General features: G+C 48.3%; 1 protein-coding gene across 1 annotated transcript in view; it reads right to left on the bottom strand.

The window, feature by feature from the left end:
• Nucleotides 1-14,241, bottom strand: part of Ser (protein serrate) — a 78,201-nt gene extending 63,960 nt beyond the window's left edge. Inside the window, exon 1 of the mRNA XM_031977685.2 lies at nt 12,630-14,241. Within this exon, the coding sequence (XP_031833545.1) occupies nt 12,630-12,677 (48 nt within the window). The 5' untranslated portion in view covers nt 12,678-14,241. The remainder of the gene's footprint in view (nt 1-12,629) is intronic.
• Nucleotides 14,242-24,088: the final 9,847 nt, after the last annotated feature.

Below are 24,088 nucleotides of genomic sequence, written 5' to 3'. Positions count from 1 at the left end.
GTGTCACGTTATTTTAATTTTGTATCTTTCTTGGCAAAATCTTGTGTTAACTTCAATGTCTAAAGAATGACCTGATCTTTCGGAAATCAGCGACTTCAATATCTGAAAGATTAACCCTTTGAATGTCTTTATTTTGGCAACATCAAGCTTTCACGTATCTAGAATACGAAGTTGCGAATAAACAATTGATTCCTTCAAACAACAAGAGATCAGCGATTAGTTCTCTCTTTCTCCGTTTAGGAATTTCATGTACAATTTAACCCTCTGCGGACGAACGTCGACATTTTAGCGAGATGAAATGTTCATATTCGAAATATTGAGTTGCAAACGAATGATTTGATTAGTCGAATAGCAAGAAAACAGTGTATAGTTTCCCTTTTCTTTATTACTTAAGCATTCGATGTATAATTTAGCATCATACGTTGCCAGCTTTGTATACTTTAAAGAGTCTGCAAAGAGTTAACTTCCTCTGCGAAAGGTGTTCAATACTTCAAAAGATCCTTTAACACGTTGACTGGCACGAAAAACATCAGCGTTTTATGTATCACTTATATTTTCTACCGCGAAGGTACAAAGCAAAGACTATTAATTCTTTGATACGAAAATTCTTATATTACTCTATTATCAAGTTATTTACGTTACGGACAATTTGTATTCGAATTCAATTATCTTTCAAGTCATAATAATTTCCTTGTAATTTGAAAGCTCCGGTCATCGGTGACCATCGTGGCAGTAAAAGGTGTTAAAGGGTTAACGACTTCAATTTCCAAAGACCGACGGTTCCAATGGAAAAAATCGGTGACCCCAATCTTCGAGAATCGATGACCTCAAGCAGATGCCTCGGATTTGCCGCTGAATATGGCGATGTCTCCACAGTAGGTTGCGCGGCGGCGTAGCCGAACGATTCCGGGGACTTTTTACGGGGCCGATCGTCGTTTTCTCAGGCGATTTAAGGAGTAATCGTTCCGCGTGGGTGTATCGTGTTCCCCCCGTGGGAAGAGCCATGGGAACTTGTCGCCGGCGCGGCCAGAAAACCGGCAGGCCGGTTATCGATGAGCTTTTGTTAGGCCCCCGGCCGGGGGGTGGGACGGAAACACGATCGAAACACGACGACGGCTCACGGGGGCTCTCCCCCGAGAAGGATCATCCAGTTTCTTCAACCTGATCCGTCTACCTGGTCCGCCCCCGGGGCGAATATCGAACGCTCGGAGAACAAGAAGAAGAACAGGTGTGCGAGTCAAGACGCGTTTCGCGCGGCCTCCGCGCGTACACTACCGCGCATAAAGTATCCGGACACTTGACGTGATCTTATTAACCCGATTGCATCGTGCAACAGATTAAAAGGCATTCCATTATCTCGAAGCTTGTCTTCCTTTTTCATTATGCTCGGATAACGAAGTATGGGGATGTAAGTGGGTCGTAATACAAAGTCGTAGTAATAACGTAAAATGATAATGGCGATAATGATAATAACATGGTAATGTAGATTAACTATTCATCGATAATCTAGTCTGACATGTGTACATGCTAATGACGTAAATGTTCATTGCAGAATCTGTAAAATCTGGTTTCTACTATAAGAATACCTAACCGTTTCAGTGCTGAGGAGCGCTATAGCTTTTCTAGCGTTGTGCCAAAATTGCGGAGAGCGCGGAGGCGCTTCTGTTTATCAGTATCAATTATAATTTTCTCACTATGTTCTTCAAGAAATAAATGAAAGTAAATTTATTTGAATAAATGTCATTTCTTGATTACAATATTTGTGATCCCATTAGATAAGTACTCTTATTAATTTTTTTGCGTACACACCCAATCACTTCCGCATTTTTGGTAAATATCAACGAAAGTTGTTTAGCATCCAAACGGTTAATATAGTTATGAACCCGTGAAAGTGGAAAGGTAGAGGTTACCGTGTATCAAAATAGAGGTTCGATTAACTTTGTACTCGAGAGGTGACTCAGTCACCATTTCATTTGATATAGCGAAGTTATAAAGTTGGATGTTCAACATTTTTGCATATTGCTCTTCATTTGCTTCTAGATTGTAGAAAATCAGAGAACCGTGCACTTTTACTACACTTTAAATCCAACTTCTGATCGCACATACGTACAACCGACGCTCGTCCCAGATTCGATATCCCCATCGCATCTGATCTCACGATCGAAACCGCTTTACAGAATTCCACGTAAACTGTCGCATCATTTCCTGGCTGGAAACACGAAACTGTCCAAATACTTCTGCGCGATAGTGTACACGGCCGATCTCCGAGGGAACACGCGGCGCGCAGCGCCGATAGAATGCAGACGCGGCCGGTCTCGCTCTATTAACCAACATACATGGTATCCGAAACTTCCAAGTCTCGGTAACAACCTGTTCTCTCCTCGGCCGGCTACCTTCTTTCGTCGATAGGGAAACGACGGTGATTTACGAGGGTGCTTCGGATGCAAAACCGTCGGCAGCGTTCCGGCGACGGAGGCTCGGACTGCTCCGAGCGACGTTTATTCACCTTTATCGGCCTTGTTTCCCCGCGCCTCGCGCCTCCATTAACATGCGAATCGACCTGGTTGACATCCTGCTGCGGCACTCGGGACCAATCGGCCGGCGAGGTTACTATAAACCCGGCCGAGTGTATAATAGGAGCGATATCTTATTTTGCGAGGTGCGTCAGGTGCGCGGACGAGCGAGCGAGCGGATCAATGCTTTTTTCTTATCTCGACGATGCCGGTACACGCGAACGAGATCGAGCGCTGCTGAGAAGGATCGAGGAGGCACTGATTATTCATTAACCTCGTGTCGGAGTTTCTTTGGCCGGGGGATAAAATACTCGTAGAATGGAATCCCTTGAGTACCTATTGTTGCTTTCTGCGAAGGTCTCTCGCGATGGGAATGGAAAGATGAATAAAGGAATGTGCAGGGTTTCATGGGATCTATTGGCAATTTTGAGATCGAGGATTGTATGAGTTATTTCGATGGGAAGCGAAGACGCTTCTGCGTTAACTCTTCATTGATCATGGGTCAATTCGAATTTCCTTCAACGGGTTTTGGAATTAGGTAATTGCAATAATCGATGGGAGATACGTATATGATAGATTCGTCCATTTTTTCCTAATTGACTGGTAACTGCGGTTTAACCCGTCGAGACCGAATGTCGCCAATGTGACGTCGAAGTTTCTACAATATCGCAAACGAGTTCAGTTGAAAATAACCGAAGTTCTCTACGTAGTATCCCTTTCCTCCAGCATCCAAGTTTTCAATGTACCATTTACATCCCCCCGCCGAAGCGTTTGAATACTTTGCGAACTCTTCGTCCTCGAATATCGAACCGATTTCCGTTACATTCGCGAGAAAGCGTCGTGCTCGTTTGTTTCTCGGTGAACTTCGCCAGCTCCGACGCTGACGTCCGATCAAAATCACCGATCAAAAAGGTGTTAATACCCATCAATAGCGGGGTGGAGACGTGATTCTGGAGTATTTAAATTCCGGCCCCCGTACGTGTATGCCTCCTCCACCTGCGGAGGCCACTTAATCATCCTTTTACGGTCCGGGCTGAATTAATTTAACGAGCACGTCAGGGGAAGGGCGGCGTCGTCGCGCGTCGCTAGCGATCGGCGCGCCGCGGACCCCGTCAGGTGTAAATTTCGCGGCTGTTTGGCCAGGCATCCTTTTTGCATCGTGCTCGGGATGCGGTGCGAACGATCGTGAAAAACAATCAATCCGACCCGGTCCCCGGAGGGGACGGGGGTTGGCCGCGGGGCGAAACGGGCCACCGAAACGAGAAAAAAGCGGCGCGCCGGGGCCTCTAATCAACGGACTATAGATCCCGGAGGTGATTACTCCCGATTACACGTTGCGTAAGCGTACGTGACAGTGGCCCGGGCCTTATTAAATCGACGCGGGCGACAGTATTTACGCGTGGAAAAGAGTAACGAGGGGCCGGCGACGCGCAATTTCGACGCGAGTTAAATACGCGACCGTCAGCGTCGTGGCTGGTCAAGTTCACCGGCCGAGAAAAAGACGAGCGCGTCGCGAGCGATAATCGGTGATGGACATCGGGGAAAGCTGATGCCCATGAAATCTTGTCCCTCGAGGCGCGAACAACGGAACAGGTAATTTCTCGGACGAAATTTCAGCTCTGCGTCCACCGGTTCGCCATCTTGAACACGGTAAATTGTGGAGATTGATGCTTAACCTTTTGCGAACGGAGAATCTTTGAACAAAACTTTTGAGAGATAAAGATAAATTATATATCAATTGCTTAATTAATAGGAAACAAGGGAAACTACGTGCTGATCTCTTGGTGTTCCAGTAATTAAATCATTTGTCTGCAATTTAGTCTTCCAGATATGAACATCTCATCTTGTTGAAATGTCGACGTTCGTCCGTAAGGAGTTAATGGTGAAGTTTTATTTTTGCTGGTTGTAACTGAGTGTATGTTGGAGAAGTATGTACTGTTTACTTTGTGGCGATATCTTTTCTATTCTGACAATAGAGAGCCAGTGACCTAAGAGTCTTCCTCGCTGCTGTCTTTTAGGTGTTTGTAGATGTACCATCTGTAAACCTCCAACACTTCACGTGTTTTATTGGCATGCAGGTTTCTTGAACATTTTCCTGCTATTTCTTGCGTCATGATGTGTCGACTTAACCTATGAATTCCAGTTATCTAATATCTCTTATATTCTGTTCCAGAATTTTAAGGGAACGTGCTCGGAGGCAATTCCTCTCTTTTAGGTAACCACCAATCAGGCTGATTAAAAAGAAACCAACATTCGTCTTAGCGTCTAAGTCACGGGTCTACTAGAAAGCCTACTGATGAGTCCATTGTGTAGATCCCGGACGAAAGGCTGTCACTTATCTCCTAATCCGAGTCTCTTCCTCCTTCCGTAACATCAAGGCCACTTCAACTTGGAAGCATTGGACTACAATTCTACAATGTCTCAGAACAAAAGCACGATTACCTTGAAAACTTGAAGGAAAGGAAATTGTAATTTGATGAAATCTTTGCGAAAGAAAGGAAATCTCGGAGGAAAGGAAACTTTAATTCCCCTTTCCCGAGATTTTCTTTCCTTCGCAAAGACTTCATCTAACCCAGCAGAACATCAACTCCTCCAGTTCACCCAAAATCCCCGAAGAGCAAAGCGAGGAAAAAAGAAGACCCGCGGTTCTCTCCACGCGAAAGTTCCAGCGAACCCGGATTATCATACCAATTCCCCAACGCGATCGTAATTACACCATGAAACCCGGTTCGAAGCGAGACCGTAGCCACCGTGCGTTGCGGGTCGGAGGGAAATTTTCCAGGCAGCGTGTCATTACGCGCATCGACGCCCCATTTATCGCGCGTTACGCCGAAAGAAGACCCGCGGGAGAGCGGTCCGCGCTGCGCTCCCTTTCCCCGAACCCATAAAAACACGGTGCTCGGCTCACGGGGTTCCTGGTCCGTCGGCCACCGAGACGGAGGCTGGTGAACCGACACGCCGGGCGAAGGACCGGCAGGCACGCACCTGTGCGCGGCGATGCTCGTCCGCGGGGTAGAAAACGCGGTCCAGAAACGCGATCGGCGAACAGTTGAGCGCGACGCGCCAATGCCAGCCATGGGCAGCCATCAGGCCGGCAGACGGCATTATCTGTCTATCTCGAGCGAGCCTCGGGGCCGATTTTTATAGGAGGTTCGCGTGACCGCTAGCTAAACGCTTCGTTTCAACCCGCCCAACTCTGCAGCCGTTGGACCATCTCCGTCTCCTTCTCTTCGACGTCCATTGGTCTCTCCCTTCTCCGTTCTCCTCCTGTTTTCACCTTCTTCCCGGTATTCCTGCGCCCGTCCCTGCGTTTCCTCTCCTGTATCGCCTCACACTCGCTGAAACCGTGCCCATTTCTTCGAGAGATCTCGTGTTCGCGAGGGTCCGCGTCTTCCTCGCCCCATCTGGCTGCCTATAGGTGTCTCCCGGTTCGATCTCTACGGCCGAATGATTTATCGGGCCGTCCATATCCCCGTGGTTTTTCTAATATATCCCGACCGTACGTGTCGCATTTGCATTCCCCTTATCCGGCGCGCGGGATCGGCGCGCCGCCTCGGTTTTCGCGAACGGTACTTTCCCTTCACCGTGTCTCGTCCTTGCGCGTCTCCACCTGTCCGCGCCATCTGTCCCTCTCGTTCCCGCTCTTGTTCTTCTTGTTCTCCTTCCTTCCTCTTCCGCCTCGCTTCCCGAAGGCGTTTATCATTTTCGTCACGCTAGGCCGTCCCCTTTTCGCGGCCGATCCGCGTCACGCCACCGTCGCGGCGACCGCGCGGACACGAGATCCCTGCCCGCCCGGCGAACACGGAGCCCGCGGGCTTCTCCGAGCCGGCCGCCGATAATTGGCCGCGACGATACGGGGGGAGAGCGATGAACGGGAAGAACGAGAACCGCGATCGGTTCCCAGGGCGAAAGCGGAAGCGGGCCGCTAATGCGCTAAACGGGTCGTCATCGAACGCCGCGGGGCACGGCGAGAGTCTTTTTCTCAACCCTTCTTTGCCTGTGTCGTCGCGTTCGCTGGGATTCGACGATTCCGAGTGTGGCGTTTCGATGATGATTGCGATGTGTCTTCGGTTTGCGTTACTGTAGCGTTTAATTGGACTGCTCAGTGGAAAAACGCGTTCGTGTTTGTAGTCTGATAAGCGTATAATGATTTTCAAGTAGGGTGCGTTTGTTTTCGACGTCGGAGGGAATCTTAAGGTGTGCATACGTGTAGATATTTTCTGTTACCACAGGGTCTTCCATATTTATATTTTTCAATTCGACTTTTTGATATAGGAACCGAACGTCTCACGAAATCCTCGGTGAACGTAATTCAATCGGGCTCGTCCCTTATTGGCAGGACCGAGCGCGAAGGCTCATCTCGATCGTCAGCGCTATATATCACCGGCAATATCGAGAAAGAACCAAGCAATTCTCCCCGGCCGCGACTAAAAGCAAAAGAAAAAACAGAGGAAATCTCGCGGAGAAGCCTCTTAAGCGTTAATAGGTACCGATAACTCGCCAGGAAGAGAGTATCCTATGTAGCATACCCGGCACCGTCGGTTAACCGGCTTCGTAAGAGCCCAGTTGATCGAGATTTACAGCGCGAACAAGAATCGGTCCATAAAATAATCGAGCCGAATGATGTTCAAACAGATTCCCCGGACAGCGAGGAGGAGGAATCCACCAATTTCACGACTTTCGTTCCCGTTGCGTTCGCTCGCGGCGAGCCGATTAAAAAGCAATTTCACGCCGTTCGCGAGGCGATCGTTTCGAGTTGTTGATACATACCGACCACCTTGGACCAGTCTTATCCTGCTCCTCGACCTCCCAGTCGTTTCCGTCTTAACCCATGTCCCTCTCTTTGTTCTCCGCGTTAAATGAGTCCGGCGTCGCAATTTTCCGCGGCGCTCGCCCTCTCCGCGTCCGTCTTTCACCCCTTTACTTCTGTCGGCCCGTTTCGACGATGGAATGTCTATGCACGGCAACCAGCGCGAGAAAGAGAGAGAAAGAGAGGCCAGCCGAACGAACGGACGGTCCATTAAGCTTGAAATTGCAGGATGCTTCCAGCAATTATCGTAAACCCCCGTTATGGAGGCTCATGCAGCGAGATCGATCTCTTCGACGGACGCGAATCGCACATGCGATGCGTCGGCAAGCCACGAACACCGTGGCTTCTCCCTCTCTCTCTCTCTCTCTCTTTCTCCCTTTCTCTTTCTCTCTTCCGCAGAGAAGGGATCCGCTCGGGCGACTTTTATCGGGGCCGGCCGAACCCGATTATAATTCATCGTCCCCCATATCGAGGCGCGTCTTAATTACCCGGCTCGAACGTGCTTCTCGTGGACGGGATGATCTCGGGACTACTTCCGAGACTAAAAAGCCGTGAGGCCGGGTTCACGCCGGCGATCGGTCACGCTCGGTACGGGTGACGTGTAAGCGAATAAGCGAGTGAACCGGCAGGCTGCTCCTCTCGCGGGACCAGTCGGCCGCCATCTTTGCGGCGGATGGATCTTCCCGATCGGAGGCCGTTTGAAATCGAGTTTCCTTTAATTTTATGGGTAAATGAATTTCGACGTTAGCATGGAAATTTGATGGTTGAACAGTCGTTGGCTGCGATGATGGCGAAAGGCTGTTTTAATCGGTTCATCGCTGCTTCAGTGGTGTTGATGGCAGAAAAGCGATATCGAATGTGTACCATTTCTGCGATGGAATATTCAGTTACCAATATATCGAACACGTAATGTTATTGTATAATTTTGTAGCTTACTCACTTCTTCATTGTTACCAGTCGTGAATCACTGATACTAGTTCGCCTACTGTCCGTAGCAGTTATTCTCAGGCGAAACGTGTTTTTATGGGATTGATCTTACGACTTCTGAGATGTTTTCTATAGGATTTCCATTGATCTCTCCATTTTCGTAAGTTGCAGGTCGAAATTGTCTTTCTTGCGATCGCATGTATACAATGCTCCATGTTTCCGCGCGAATCGAACAGGGCGCAGCGTGAAAGGGGTTGAAGAGGACCCGAGGCGAACGCGAAACCGTTCGCAAAAGTGACAGAAGTTTCGGGTTCCGAAGCCGGCCGGTTTCTCGGAATACTTTTCGGCCGCAACCGAGTTTTTTTCGATGGCAACCACGGGCGCGTTATAACGGTAATTCCGGCCGAACTGTAATTGAAAGAGAGCAGCAGCGGCCGCGCTTAATTGCGCTAGGTCGAAATCATCGAGGGAACGACGGGGGCCGCTGCGCAGCAGCCCTCTTCTTCTTCGAAAGTCATTTTCGGCGAGAGATCTCCCCTTCTTTTCCCGTTCCCCCCCTCTGCAGCATAACCTCTGCTCGACCGTTGCGCGCCAACTTCGTCGCTCTTCTAAGCTCCAATTACTCACAACACGGGGTTGCATCGAACGGATCCCGAAAAAACCCTTCGAGAGATCGTTTCGGGGTTTCGAAACGACACGGAGGCTGTGTTTACGCGTCAACGAGATTGCGCTTCTCCTTTTCAGCCCGAACGTCTGCGATAAACTGGAAGCCCCGAGTTCTTTGAAATTTCAACAGGTTGCCCTGCATCGTAAAATATTCCGTGGTATTTCTACTAATTCGTGTCTTCGTATTGCGCCCGTTTTGCGGTTTCCTCTGTATATTATGCTGAATCCGAATTCAAGGGTTCTCTGCGAACGTTTCTGGCGGGTATGGGGTGTTTAATCGCGGAAATGTGATTCCAGGTTTACGACGGCGGTAGTTACTGAATAATGAAGAGGTTGCACGTGGTTATCAACAATGGAATCCAGTATACACTAATATGTGAGCTAAACACTCGAATTACTGAGTTCGCGAGTAACCGAGAATCCGAAGAATCTAGATCGCGAAGAATAGCGTACAAAGTGTCTTAAACAAAAATATCTTTCATAATATTTGTGAACATAAATATAATATCAATCTCTCCAACAATAATTTATTTCTTCGAGTAAACATGGAATTCTCTATCAAAATTCCCTTACGTCCCTATTCTAATACACATTATTCACATTTTATGATGCTCGTTGCTCAATTTTACCATCCACCCCAGAAGATTTCTAAAACTCAACAATTCACCAATCAGCTCGTGTAATCAGTGACCCGCGTAATGGAAACCCTATTAAATCGGTGTCCGCGCAAGTAACGTTCCGCCTTGTAAAAATCCGGGTGATCAAAGCGATCCGCGAAATCAAAGCGAGATCATCGTGTCGGCGTCCCGCGCGGGCACACTTCCTGAACAAACGTAACGCGTTCACGAGAGCGTGTAATAACCGCAGGAAGATACAAATAAGACCGTCCCATTACACCGATGCAACGTGTTATACATTTTTCGACGGTGTATCGGAGTCGGGCTGCACCGTACCGCGGACAATGGAACGGTGCACGCGTGCGTGTGTATCCACATACCTGCGGCAACAAAACACGACACGGCGACAGGAGGAGAGAGAGAGAGAGAGAGAGAGAGAGAGGGAGAGAGGGAGTGAGAGAGACGGAGGCACGAGAAGATGATAAGTGTGGGTGACGGGGCAACATCGGGCGGAAAAAAGGCCCGTAGTTACACCGTAAGTATGTATCTCGTTGATGAGAACAAGGAGGAAAGGATGCGGCGGCGCGCCGCCCTCCTATATCCTTGTGCAACCCGCGAGACGCGGACGAGAGAAAGAGGAAACGCGAGACGCGAAACAACGCGGCGTCGTGGGACACCGCGGACCGGTGCGCAACGGTCTGGAGCATATAATTAGATACTGTGTTTACGTGTTTCAGATATCAGACGGAGAAGTTTAAAATTGAACGGAGAATTGTATTTATATGTTTCGGATGTTAGTCGAAGAAATTGAAAATTGAGCGAAGAACTGTGTTCACGTGTGCTTCAGATGTTAGTCGGAGAAGTTGACAATTGAACGATGAACTGTGTTTGCGTGTTTCAGATGTTAGTTGGCGAAGTTGACAATTGAAGGGAGAATTGTATTTATATTTTTCAGATATTAGTTGAAGAATTTCAAAATTGAACGAAGAACTGTGTTTACGTGTGCTTCAGATGTTAGTTGGAGAAATTTAAAATTGAACGATGAACTGTGTTTACGTGTTTCAGATACTAATTGGAGAAGTTGAAAATGGAATGAAGAATTTTGTTTATATTTTTCAGATGTTGGAGGAGTTCAAAATTGAACGAAGAACTGTTTACGTGTGTCAGATATTGAAAAAGTTCAAAGTTAAACGAAGAACTGTATTTACATTTTTCGGATGTTAGTTAGAAGAGTTAATAAATGAACGAAGATAAAAGAATGTAAGCGCAGAGGACTCTCGATTTTTCGGTTTAACTGGACCAGTTAAATCAGGTACAGACGACTGACTCCAGGTGTCAATCACTAATACGAGAACACGAAGAATCTTTTATTGTTTTGTTCGTCGTAATTAGATGTTTACTTTGAAGGTAAGGCATTAATAACATTATTCTAACCATGCAGTTGTTTCATTAAACTATGAACCACGTTGATTTTCGCTAAACTAGACATTTCCACGAGTCTCCCACTTGTCATTGTACAGATATTAGCAGCGTAGGATTCATATAATTCCAATACAGACGAAACATCTTCAATATACCCAATAATATCATTCTTTCCACTGAAACACCGAATGAAAGAATTTGAATAAAACTTTTATGCGCAACAATTATCTGTAGAATCTACCACTCGAAACGTTAAAGTCAAATCGATCGCATCGAAAATTCTAGCTAAATCATGGCTACTCCAATTGCTAAAACCAAGAGTGTAATACGTCGATTAAGATATTATCGAGAGAGATAGAGAGCCAGAGAGCGAGAGAGAGGGAGCTAAAGCAGCCAAGCTGCTCCCGGAGAGTAACCAGACCGTGTGTCGGCCGAGCGTCTTCAAGCATTCATCAAATTAGCGTCTAAGATAAGTTAATAAACCGGCATCGAGTGATTCATCGCTGCCCGGCCCCGCTACTTATCTAATCGTTCCACTTTGCGACAGTTTGCGCTCCGTTTCGGGCCCCCCTCGATACCCGATGTAATTAATATGTAAAACACATTTTTCCGGGGTCCCGATCGGCGCGCGGTTTACGGTCGGTAATTACGGTTTATCCGCGTCGCCGCGCCGCGACGTTATCATTAAGCATCGGCGAGTAATTGCTCGATCCCTGGCGTGCGTCTCGCGTCTAACTGGACTTTTGCCCGAGCAATTTGCCCCGATCGTCGCGACGCGACGGTAGGATGTTATTACGCGTGCTCACACAATCGCGCCGCGTAGGTTTTCAGGTGCATCGCCATGAGAACGCGACGCGACGTGGCCTTCTGCGTCTTCTTCCTTCTTCCTCTTATCGAGCAACTTCGAACCTGATATCCCCGATCGGCCGCGGCTTTCTACGTTCTAAATACCTTCGGCACACCGCGCGCTGCTTCTACATTTTATGCTAATTTCGGAGGACGTTCGGTTCCCTCACCTACTTTTCCTCAATGCTATTCGTGTAATGAGCATCTTGATGGAAACAAGATATATCGGTGGGTATTGTAGCGATTTATGTGCGAGACTTTTGGTTGAACGCGGTTGAAACATTACTATACAAACACGATTAGTCTAGCGCGAAATTTATGCTGTGAAAGAAGATACATCAAAGTGATTTCGATTAAAATGAACTTCTGCTTTTGTATGTACAGCTTCGAAGTGTATTCTTCCGACGTTGTGTTATTGACCCTTTGCACTCGGAAGTTTCTCACTGGAAATGTTTAACATTCCTCGACGAAGCGAAGACGATATTGAAACTCGAAGGGAAATCACAAGTACATTGAGGAACATCTATTTCATTCCAATATTTCACGTATCAAGGCATTATACGAAGTTCAACATTAAACAGATTTTATAGTTTTACAGCGAATCAAACGACTGAGAGTCGCCTTTCGAGTGCAAAGGGTTCAGAGTTCCAGGAACTTCGATTCGAGAAATCAGCGGCCAGGCGATCGAATCTCCTTACCCGACTCTGCTCCGTCGGATTCAGCCAACACGCGCGACGCCCGTATAGCTTTGTCGGATACGGAAGAGGATACGCGGACGGTCGTCGCGGGACAGGCCGAAGATAAAGCGTACAACCGACGCGAACGTACCTGTATGAGGTGGGCAAGGAACAGGACGTAGGCGGCGGCCGCCCTCATGTCTTCCCTCGAGGAATCCCTCGACTACCGCATCACCATTCCCCCGTGGGTCACCTGCGGTCTTCCCCAGCCACTCCCCGGGCTCGGATTGTCTCAGCGAGTGTTAAGCGTGGTCCGCGGATCCGTGGTCCCCGGCAAATCGATTTATATCCCAAAAAGCGAAATTATCCCTGCAATCACTCGGGTGCTTCACCACCCGTTTGCTTCGTCCACGATCGGGACCACGATATATATATATATATATATATATGTATCTCTGCAGGCCGAGAGAAGATCTACAATCCCGGCGCACTTATCCAAAACACTCGGCCGATTCCTTCTGGTCCGCGCACACACCTATATCTATATCTCGTATGGACACTGTATGCGTCTATATCTTCTGTAGACACTGCATCGTCTAGAAAAGCACTGGTCTATATCTCATGTAGGCACTGGATCGTCCAGATTTCATACAAACACTGGTCTATCTCTAGTACGGGCACTTTGTCGTCTATACTTCATAAAAGCACTAACAGGTCTCACGGTTCTCCACTTCTAGAAACCCTCGACTCCCGGCACCGATCCTTTCCCAACCCGACGGACACTGTCACACCGAACACTTGCCTGCCAAACTATAAGCAACCCGGTTGGTCCTATTGTCCACGGTCCTTCCTACGCGCAGCTTCTTCCAAGAGCGTCGCTAAACGCACCGCGACGCCGCGCCGTGTTCACGCGGCAGGTACACCTTTCCCCACGACGATCCCGCGAGATGATGCTCCTTTCTCTTAGGATCTATAGCCCTCTACTCGTATGTCCGTTGAGCACGGTGCTGTTCCTGGGCTAACGAAGCTACTGCAGCCAAGACGAACGTAGCCTAAACAAGTGGCAAGTTCAAGGTCCCAGCTTGGTTCACCAAGCAGCCGAGGATCTTCGGAGTCTATATCCTTCTCAGCTCCAGGATCTCAATAATCCAACGAATCATAAACCATTCCGATCGATCACTGCTAAACATACACCGGTACCAACGCCTGCCGGTACCAATAGCTACCTCCCCGCTACCGAAACCCAACAGCACACTGCAACCATTAGAGCACCTCCAAACAAGTCTGTCCTCTATCACTCTTCCATCCTCCTCTTGTCATCAGTGGCAACGGTCCATCGGCAAATCCACGGAATCCTCGTAGCGTGCCACCTCCGGTGATCCGCTGTCACCGTTGTCCGAAACCGGCGGGATAAACACTGTCCCGGTGTCCCCCGTTGCGTCAGTCTCCTCGAGGCAACAGGTGTGTGTCCGCCGTGGGATCGCGCGCGGGCCGCGTGGCTCGTGCACCTTCGGCTACACCTTCCGACTTTCTACGTGTGCGCGGGGCGAACACACGCGCGCGAACGTTTCAAACGTAGCTAGGGTACGCGCGATCGTTTGCGCATACGTGTTTGCACGTGTATGTCAGCGCGTATGTGTACATACACACGTTTGTGTACATGCGTGCACACGTGTGAGCAGGTTCCTTCGTGTGTGTACGTGTGTGGGAATCGCGCGCACGGCTGGAGCACGGAAACGCAGCACCTCCGCGGGGTATATACGAGTCGGTCGCTCCGGGGATACTGAGTCGGAGCCGCGGGCCGGCCTGCGGGCCTCCCCCTCCCCCAGCCGCGCTCTAGCCAGCTAGCTCGCTCTCTCTCTCTTTCTCTGTCTCCCTACCCCTAGCGCTGGCTCGGTCTTCCTCTCACCAGCGTGCACTGGTCGGTGTCTCTCCCTTCTCGTTCTCGCTCTCGCGCCTCTTTCCTTCTTTTCATCCGCTAGACCCCTACCCCCAGTTGATGCTCCCTTCTCGGCAAACCCTCCCCACCTTGGGCTACCCGGGAGCATCAACGATCCTCCCACCATCAACAAACGTGGAACCTATACTCTCTCCCGCTTTCTCTGTCTATCCTTCTCCGTCCTAGCCACCCCGGGGACCCCATGGATCCGTTCTCTCATCGGTTGCTTCTCTTTTATACACCGTGTACGTTTGCGCTTGGCTTCTCCTCTGTATCTTTCTTCCTTTTTCCAGTGCGTAGACGTTCTTCTCGCTACCTTGTGTGTCTTGTACCTGTGTGTACGTCTGTCTGTCCGTCTGTCTGTCTGTCTGTCTGTCTGCTGTCTGTTTGTGCGTGTGTTCGTACGCGCGAGTGTGTCCGTAAGTTTGCGGAGTTTGGAGTCGTTTCGACGGTGTGTTTCTCTCTTCCCGGCGTAATGAGCGTGTGTTCGCGTGTGTGTCGCGGGTACAGGGGGATCGCTAATGTGTGGAGAGCCGAGGCAGAGATTGTCTGTTTCTCTGTTCGCGTCCAGGGACCGCGACGCCGATCCTCGCCTTTCTAGAAGGCATTACACGACCGGTACACTTGTGCGCCGCTCGTGGATGCTGGGGAACTGGACGGAGACGAGGCCGGCTCCTCGGGCCCTCTCGACGGCTGGCCGCGGGACCGTACGTCCGACCGTCTGTCCGGTGTATCTCGTGCGATCGGATTCGCCGAGTTGCCGTATTCTCGCCTCGCCGATCGGTTCGAGTTTCGCGCGCGAGATAACGGTGATAGGGGAGGGGGTGCTTTTTCTGGCGAGGATTGATACGGATTTCGTGATCGGCAAGGGTCGTTTAACCCTTTGCCCTCGGATGCTTTCGGCTGGAGATATTCGACGTTTCGCGATGAGACGTGGACGAGCTTCTTTGAATCTAGCTAACGAGGACGCATAATTAATGGAGAATGGATGCTAATTTATTCCGTTTCACGAACCGATGCGTTATGCGGAGTTTGGTATTGTATGGAAAACTTTGTAACGTCGCCGTATCGAATCAAGCGACCGAGAGTTACTCGCGAAAGGCTAACTGGTTTGGTCTTGAGTACTGTAAAGTGTATTACTTCAAAATATATAAACGATGTCCCTACTTTTAGCTCAGTATAGCGCAAAACTGCAACGCGAAATGTTTTTTAAAAAATGTTCCGTTAAACGCTTCTCGAAGTTTTCATGTCTCACCGTACCCATTCGATTTTAATCAGCCCCGAATCTTTATTTTCACGAATTTCTCAATTCACCCCCGACCCCGTTTCCGTGCCTCATTAAAGACACCTTACTCCTCGCGAAGACCTCCGCCGTAACATCAAAGCACACGCACGGAGGGTATCAAAAAGAAATTCTATACTTAAATCACACCCCTGTTCATCGGCGGATATTTAAACATACATATTATTCCTGTTCGCATATAATATGACCGCTTAAATGTACGGTTACGCGGACGATAATGATACGCGACTGAGAGCAGAGGGAAAGAGAAAGCGGCGCGAGGTGAAAGAGAGAGGACAGGGGAGGACCGCACTCCCGTGGGAGAGATTCCGGGTAGACGGACGTGACCGTCGAAAATTATGTATATTCCGGAAGACTGATTTCGGGTCCGATGAATAATGGATAAGTCCTGTCGCGTGTCCACCGTCATTACTCGCCGGGTCTGCACCGTGTGCACATCTGTGTCCGTGTACTCGTGTGTTCGTGCCTGTGTATGCGAGCGCGCACGGTAATCAGCTCCCGCGAGAAATGCCATCGGCGCGGATCGTCATTGAATTTCTGCCCCCGTATACGACGTTCCGCGTAATTCGCGTGTCGTGTTATCGCGTGAACCGAAGGGGACGGCCGTTTAAACGGCAATAAATTATCGCCGTTAACCGGCCACGGTTAAGGTGGACGCCTCCTACTCGGCTGGACTCGATTCTAGTCGCGTAGGGCTCTCCTAGATATATCCGCGGCGGTTCCGCGAACGAGAACCTCCTAGGAATCGCCGCGATCTTTCCCCTTCTCTCTCGCCCTTTCTCTCTTTCTCTCGTTTTCGTGACCATCCCCCGGGACAAATTCCTTCTCGTTCGAAATTCCTCGAAGTTCAAGGTCGCACGATCGATCCTCCCCCCTCTCTCTCTCTATCCCTCTTGGAAAGGGGGATATACAGTCGAAAATCGTGCCACCTGACTAACAGTTGGATTTCTTCGTTTTGACGCGTGAATGAAACCTTTGAGGACGAATGTACAGTAGCAAGAAGATGATCGAATTGTTCAGTCAACGGAAGATCAGAACTGCCCTCTTTCATTCTAGCTTAAGAGTTTGGCGTGTGTCAGCTTCTTCGCCAAGAGTTCCGGATACTTCGGCAAGTCGTTTACAAAAGGTAAACGCGAGTGACCGGCCTGAAGCGACTTTCTGCGATCGAGTTTGGTTCCGTCCACTCGAAAACTCATGCAACAAGTCCTGATCACCTTCGATTCGCGCGAATCCCGAATCCCCGCAATGAACATAACCACCGGGCAAACCGAAAAAAGAGAAGCCTAGAGAGACGGGTCATTTAACGAACCCCGCGGCGATCGAAATTAAATTTTCGCGATCCGCCAGCGGCTCCGGCCGATCCTCCTCGTTACAACACAGCCGAGGTCAGCCTCCCCTGAAAGAACCTGTACACCAAGACAGAGAGGAGGCTACAGTCCGCAGCATGGCACAGCACCGCACGGAACGGAACGGCACGGCACGGCACGGCATGGCAAGGCACGGAGGAGTCATCTTCCCTCTCCGTCCCCGTGCGACTTGGGTCCGCGAGCGCATCGCGTCGCTGCTGCCCTGGGCCAGTGGTGGTAGCGTGGCCGGTACAGCGCGCTGTGTGGGTCCGCGCGGGACGGATGGACGCGCGGACGGACGGACAGGCGGTAGTGGGATACCGCGCGGCCGGCGGACGCTGCTGGGCTGCCTGGTTCATCTTTCTCTCGGTTCCCTCGTAGCTTCTTCCCCCCTTCTCAACACACCAACCTCGCTGCATCTCTCTCCCCCCTGTTCACTGCAGCATAACTCGATCTTCCTCCAGTCTGGCCAGCAACGGCAGCCGCGTGTCCCGTCTCACTCTCTCTCTTTCTCACTCTTCAGCTCCCATCCTCCGTGTTTCGCGCCGGGGACCGGCTAACTCGAGGCCCCCTCGAGTTAGCCGGCGGGCATCATGGTGGCTACACCGCTGGCTTCTCTCGCCGGCTCCTCTCCGAGTGGCGCATAACGAGAAAGACGGAGAGAGAGAGGGATCGCTGCGCCATCTCCCTCCTCGCCTCGGCCTCCACCCCCCGAGGGTCAAGGAACTCCCTCGGGAACAGGTTCACCTACCTCCCGCCCCGCCGTCCCACCATCGGCGAGGTCCGAGGAGCTTCCACCTCTCTCCGGAGCTTCCACCTTGGGCCGCCCTATGCCCCCTCCGGGTTCGTACCTTAGGGTTTCAGCTTGATTTTCTCTTATTAAACCCGCTGCCGAGCATGTGGCCACGCTTAACGCTCGCGAGCCTGTACACGTTCAGGGCAGAGCGGAGCCGAAAGTGTGTGTGTGTGGGTACGCAAGCGTCAGCGAATCGCGAGTCTGTGTACAGGGGACGTTGGTCCATCTCAGGGGCCCGTCAGCCTCTCCCCCTCCACTGGCCGTGCCATCTTCCTCCTGGTTCATCCCCCTACTCCCCTCAGGCTGTTTTCTCTCTTAGGGCCTCCTTAGGTACTCCAATATGTGAGCACATTATTACAGCAACAGAGGCAGCCTGCCTTCGCCTCTCGCTCCACTTCTCCTTAGCCACGGGCGAAACCGGGGGTAGGGCCCCGAGGGGCACCTCGGGCGAGGGGTTTTCGAGGCGAAACGCGAAGCAACGCGCGCGCTCCTGGAGGCACCGGAGAAAGCCGCGGTATCGTAGCTGAAGGGTGTTCGGCTGAAGCCGTTCCCGATGAGCAACCATCCCTCTCCACCTCTTGCTTACTTCCTTTGGCAACCCCTCCTCCCTTGCCTTTCCTCTCTCGATCGTTGGCATCTCCGCGTTCACGCTCCTCGTTCTTCTTGGCTCGCCTTCTTCCTTGCCCCCTCCGGTCTTTTCGCTCCCCCCTCGTTCCCCGTGGTCCCCGCGGCTGTTCCGCCGACCGAGTCTCCTCTCTCTGCCGGCCGGGCCCGGGGAGAAGTCGGATATACCAGATTCCACCTGTGCCCGGCTGATATCTCTTGCGCGGCCCCGCCGGCCCTCTCCTTCACTCTTTCTCCGTCTTGCGGCTGCCGTGCCGCGGGATCAGGCCGCCTTGCCTCTTCCTCCTCCGCCTCTCCCCGCCGCGTCTTCTTTACCCGTTCGTTGTCTCCCCTCGTGTCGTGAGATCGTTTCGAATTCGTCGAGTGGTTCCCTCTTCCCGGACCCCTATCCGAGTCCCCGTTTTTTCGTTTCTCCTTCTTTTTCCTCTTTTTCCGTTCCAGAGGGGCGCGCGCGCACGGGAGGCGCTCGCGGATACACGCGAGTCGTTGTTCCGCGGCCGGATGATCCCTTTCTGGAACTTGATATTCCGTGAGCGACGCGACCGATAAGCCGGCGCACCGGGACTTCTGCACTGCGGATGGGACTTTTCTGCGCTGTTCGGGGATCAATCAATGGCTGGGAGGAAAATTAGGCTTTCGTTCGAAGTTTCTTTCATTGCGAGCTTTTAAATTTTGAGGCTCTTTTGGAGTCGCGAAAAGCAAAAGGCTGTGTGAGATTGATAAATTAGTCGGAGCTTCTTCGGTTTGTGGGATTTCTTTGACGTTCTGATGAACATAATTAGGCTACTTTCTTATTAAGTGTTTGGAAAAAATGATCTATCCGTATAAAGGATTGCTCAAAATTAACTATAAATTTACCAAAATCTTAATCATTTACCCTTACTCTAGTATTACACTAGTCATTACACTCGCGAAGTCTATTTTACCGTTATCCACCTCGATGAAAGAATATTTCCAATATATTTTTCTTCAGTCTACCAATTAGGTTCCTTTTCAACGTTGACGTTCCCCTGCAATGGAATTAGTTTACCAAAGAAACTACCCACAAGTCGCATACACAAATCTCTGTTACTTAACACGTTGAATGCCGTGGGGTCACCGGTGACCCCTGACCAAATCGAATTATAGCTCAGTCAGTTACACGATCACTATTTGCAAATATCTTCATATTACAAACAATGCTATCTAACGTGGCGACATTCGGCAAGATAAACGTGCAATAATAATAAAACGGCTCAATGAAATAATTTGATGTTAGATCGTTTTCACTTTGCGCATTTCCCTGCGTGAAATCGTGCGGCGTTCGACGTGTTAACAGATATTACCAGCCGAGTATTCTCGAATTCCAGCAGAAACTTCCCAGAGTTTTCTTGGGAGCTTCCATCTCGAAGAAAAAAACATTTCCCGCTTATTTCCGTTTCGATTATTTCCGCGGGCATTATGCGCCGGTTGGTTTACGGAAAGGTCTTCGCGAAATTAAGGTGTAATGGATACGCGACGGGATACAAACCGCGCGCGGGCGCGTACGCAGAGGGATTTTAATGATCTTTCTACAGGTATTCGTCGGGTGGCTATAGACACCGGATTCCACCCGGGTCGCTCCATGGAAATCAACCACCGCTCGGAGGCTCGTTGGACGCCGGAGAAGCTTCTGTGCTTGATTGGCCGTCGCGGGATTGGTGTCCGCGGTAGGGGAGAGCTTTTAGAAAGATGAAGAATACTCGGCGACGAGTTATTTTCGGAAATGGATGAATGCCGGGTACACAGCGACGCGTCTTTAGAACCGATGGACGCTGACAAAGGATCGCGGAGACGTTGAAGTTTCATCTGTAACGAAGATCTATGAACATTGAAATTGTATCTACGACAAAAGTATTATTGGAAACAGACGAATGCCGGGTATGCACGGATGTAATCCTTCGAAACGACGGGCAGTAACAAAGGATATCGGAGATATCGATGTTTCAGATTTCAACGGAAATCCACGGAGATTGACATTTTATCTATGATGAAAGTATTATTGGAAACAGATGAATGGCAGGTGTGCAACGGTGTAGTCTTTGGAAACGATGGATTGTAATGCAGGATCGTGAAACGTTAAAGTTTCGTCTATAGAAAAAATATACAAACATTAAATTTTGCAAATAAATACCTAATATCCTCAAGTTCCTTTTTTACGCCTGTTCGGCACGCGTTAGTTACATTTTATTACTTCAACATGAATTTTCGATAGGTTCTAAATTTGCAAGATTTTTATTATAATCCAAAGTGTACAGAATAAGTTTCAATTAGGTACAGACAGTTTAAAAAATTCTTGTTTCTCTACGGTTGGTTGGTTTTTCACTGGTTGGTAGTTCTAGTGCTAATCTCAATCGTCGATTAGGAGATGTTCGTTGGAACGAATTCGTAACAAATTTCTGTCATTGTTCAGCTCTGCGAAGGGCGAGGAATTTTTCAGCTCGCAAGGCGGTCCGCTTTGCGTGCGCATCGAGGGCGAAGGAGGGGGGTCTCGGTCCCCCAGTTCCGTTAACCGTGAATACATGTCAGATGTCCTTTTGACACGGCAGGCTAATTGCTCCGCTGAAATCGCGTGCCCGTTACGCGGCCTCTCCCCGTGAATTAAAAAACCGCATTCCGTGGGATTCCTTGGTCTCGATTTTAACCCTTGCCCTTACAATATCGACTCAGATTCGACAACTTCTGACGCCGAGCTTGGCAAATATAAACATAATTCCCTTCCTTTCACTTGAAACGAAATACTATTTCACAGAACTTGACAAAATTAAAGGTCTAATATTTATTAATTAATTGTAAAATAATAAAAGTATATGCATATAATCAGTGACATAATTGTTGTCATTTTTGGTAACCTTAGGTTCAAATTTAAATTGATTCGAGATTAAAATTAAGAACTATATAATCAGGGAAAATGAGAGGTATAAAATACGAGAAGGGCTTTTGGTCAGAGTTGAAATAAATGTAGTTGTACTAACATCTTTTGTCCTTCGAGTTCATTACTACGAACAGAGTAGGTTTGATAAGAGTAATTGCGAAAGAAATCGTAAAACAAGGGGTTAGTGGTTGCCCGACGCGGACCCTAATAAAATCGCGGGGCATTAAGCGGCGAAACGCCGCGCGATCGACCGCCCCGCGCATCATAAATTCGATTCAGCCTCAAGGACGACGAGAAAAATCGCATTTGCATTATCCATCGTCTAACGAACGAAAATCGTCGGGCGTGTAGCAGCTATGTGGCGCGATTAAATGGTGCTCGAACTTAGATAACCATTTCGCGTTGCCTTTTGTGGATGACTGGAAAAAATGGGGATCATAAAGGTCTGGAGACTATAGAAAGGCTATATATAGCTATATAATATCTTCTCTTTATGCGTTTTATATATTCAGTTTTAAGTATTTAATATTTAATATTCAATATTTAATATTCAGTATTTAATATTTAATATTCAATATTTAATATTTAATATTCAATATTTAATATTTAATATTTAATATTTAATATTTTAGATACTTATTAGATCCAAATATAAATTGGTATTTGTAGTTAAAACACAGAAGAAGAATTCCCACTGACAAACTCATCAACCCTTTGACAGCAGTAGTTGCTATACGGTGGGTTCGCAAAAATGTCGATATAACATTTTCTAACCAGACAAAGATGATATTTATTGAAACTAACTCAAAGAAAAATCACAAGTAAATTGAGAAACAAAGCTTTATTATCCCAACATTCCATGCACCGATGCATTATACACGGTTCAATATTAAGCATCAAACGTTATAATTTTACTGCATCGAATCAACTGGTGACTGAGTCACCCCTCGAGTGCGAAGGGTTACAAGTATCCTGTTCTATTAGAAAACTAACGATGTTGTGAAAGAAAGCCATGAACTCGGAGAAGGAAAAGAGTTAAATTAAAGCGCGTGAAATCGCACAAAATCTTGGAGAAAACCTCCGCGTTGGAGTGTCGACTCGCGCGAAGAGATTCCGCGATTAAGGGGGTTAACAAGATTCCTCCGCGTTATTTCGTACGCCGTGAGGAATGCTTCGCGTCCGCGAAATCAATTTCGCCCTGGTTCCGGTTGTTAAAATATTAATTCACGAAATTGAACCGTTGCGATAAATAACGTTGATCCGCTTTGCATAATCATCTACGACAATGGTAATTTTTCGGGCCCCCGAGGGCCCGCCGAACGGATCACCGGTATATTTCCTCGTGAAATCTTCTGCGCGCCGTTAAGAACGGCTAAGGCATTCAATCCTTTCGCTTCAGCCGAGGGCATAAGCACACGTCCCAATATATTACGCATATTCGGGGATGAAAGGATTAAAACGTTCCCGGTGCCGTGCCGCGAAATTTTAATGAAAGAGAGTTCACTGAATTACTTTATGGTTTAATTAAGTCCCGGGGAGATGGAAACAGTATTTTCAGGAATTAAGATCGCTCCCGGACTCCCGTTTCCGTTCGACCCAGTATTTAATGGCGGCTTCGACCGCGACCGATGCGAAGTCATCGGTAATTTTAATTAAAAAGTAATGCCCCGGGTAGCGAGAACCGCGCGATCATTGCGGAGCGTAATCTAATACCGTTCCGCGAACGACCCGCAATGATCTTTTCCCTGGGACGGTGTCCATTCCGTTCTGCTACCATTCGAGCGCTTTTTCAATTTCTCTAGTCATTCTTTATGCAATAAATATTCTTACAATACCCGTGATCTACATTCGAATATGTTATTTCTTTCGATATACTTTTCTAAGAGATACTTTGGTATCATTAAATTTAATCTCTAAACTTAGTCCATTTTTTTTTACCTTCTCCATGCAATATTTCCTCTGGAAATTTCCACGTAATTGCTTCGGGTTTACCTGTTTGAAACACTTCTCTGTGGATTAGTGTTTCGAAAATGGGAGGGATAGAGAATATTTTAATAGGCACCGAACGAACGTATTCTTGCGTTGAATGTTGAGTTCGAACTGGAAAATATAAACGAACTTTTTACCTTTTTTAACGGTAGAAGTACCGTACTAGTTAAAATGACTGGTTACGTTTGTTTGTTTCGCAATTATTGATATCTTAAAAGCATAGAATATTCGAAATGATCTCGAAAATAAGTTTCAATAGAATACTACAACAGATACCGAAGAAACTGAAAATAATCTATTATTACAATTTTTATAGATATTATATACTAATCGTGTTAAATTCTCGGTAATCATACTGTTAACGCTAAATTCACGTAACCCGTCAATCTGACGGATACTGAATTTTTTAATCATCGTTTGGTAGCAACTTAAGTCGATTTTGATTTCTGCAATTACGTGAATACACGTTGTAGTATTCTAATTCTGAAGCTACAATTTTCACGATTTATATAAACGAACACGTTTTCTACAATCAATATTATAAATCGTAAAATAAACATCCGTCGATCTAGTGTTATATAATATTTGGTATGTGAACAGACGCGTTGAGCTTCGAACACCTTAATTCAGATGCAAGGAAGTGAGAATTTAAATGGAGTCTTGGAGAATCTGGGTCAGAATAGACCCTGGTACCATCGTCCAAGGGTGAACGTCCCGCTC

The sequence above is a fragment of the Nomia melanderi genome, chromosome 8, assembly GCF_051020985.1.
Source record: "Nomia melanderi isolate GNS246 chromosome 8, iyNomMela1, whole genome shotgun sequence".
Lineage (NCBI taxonomy): Eukaryota > Metazoa > Arthropoda > Insecta > Hymenoptera > Halictidae > Nomia > Nomia melanderi.
This window is presented reverse-complemented; position numbering and strand designations above follow the sequence as displayed.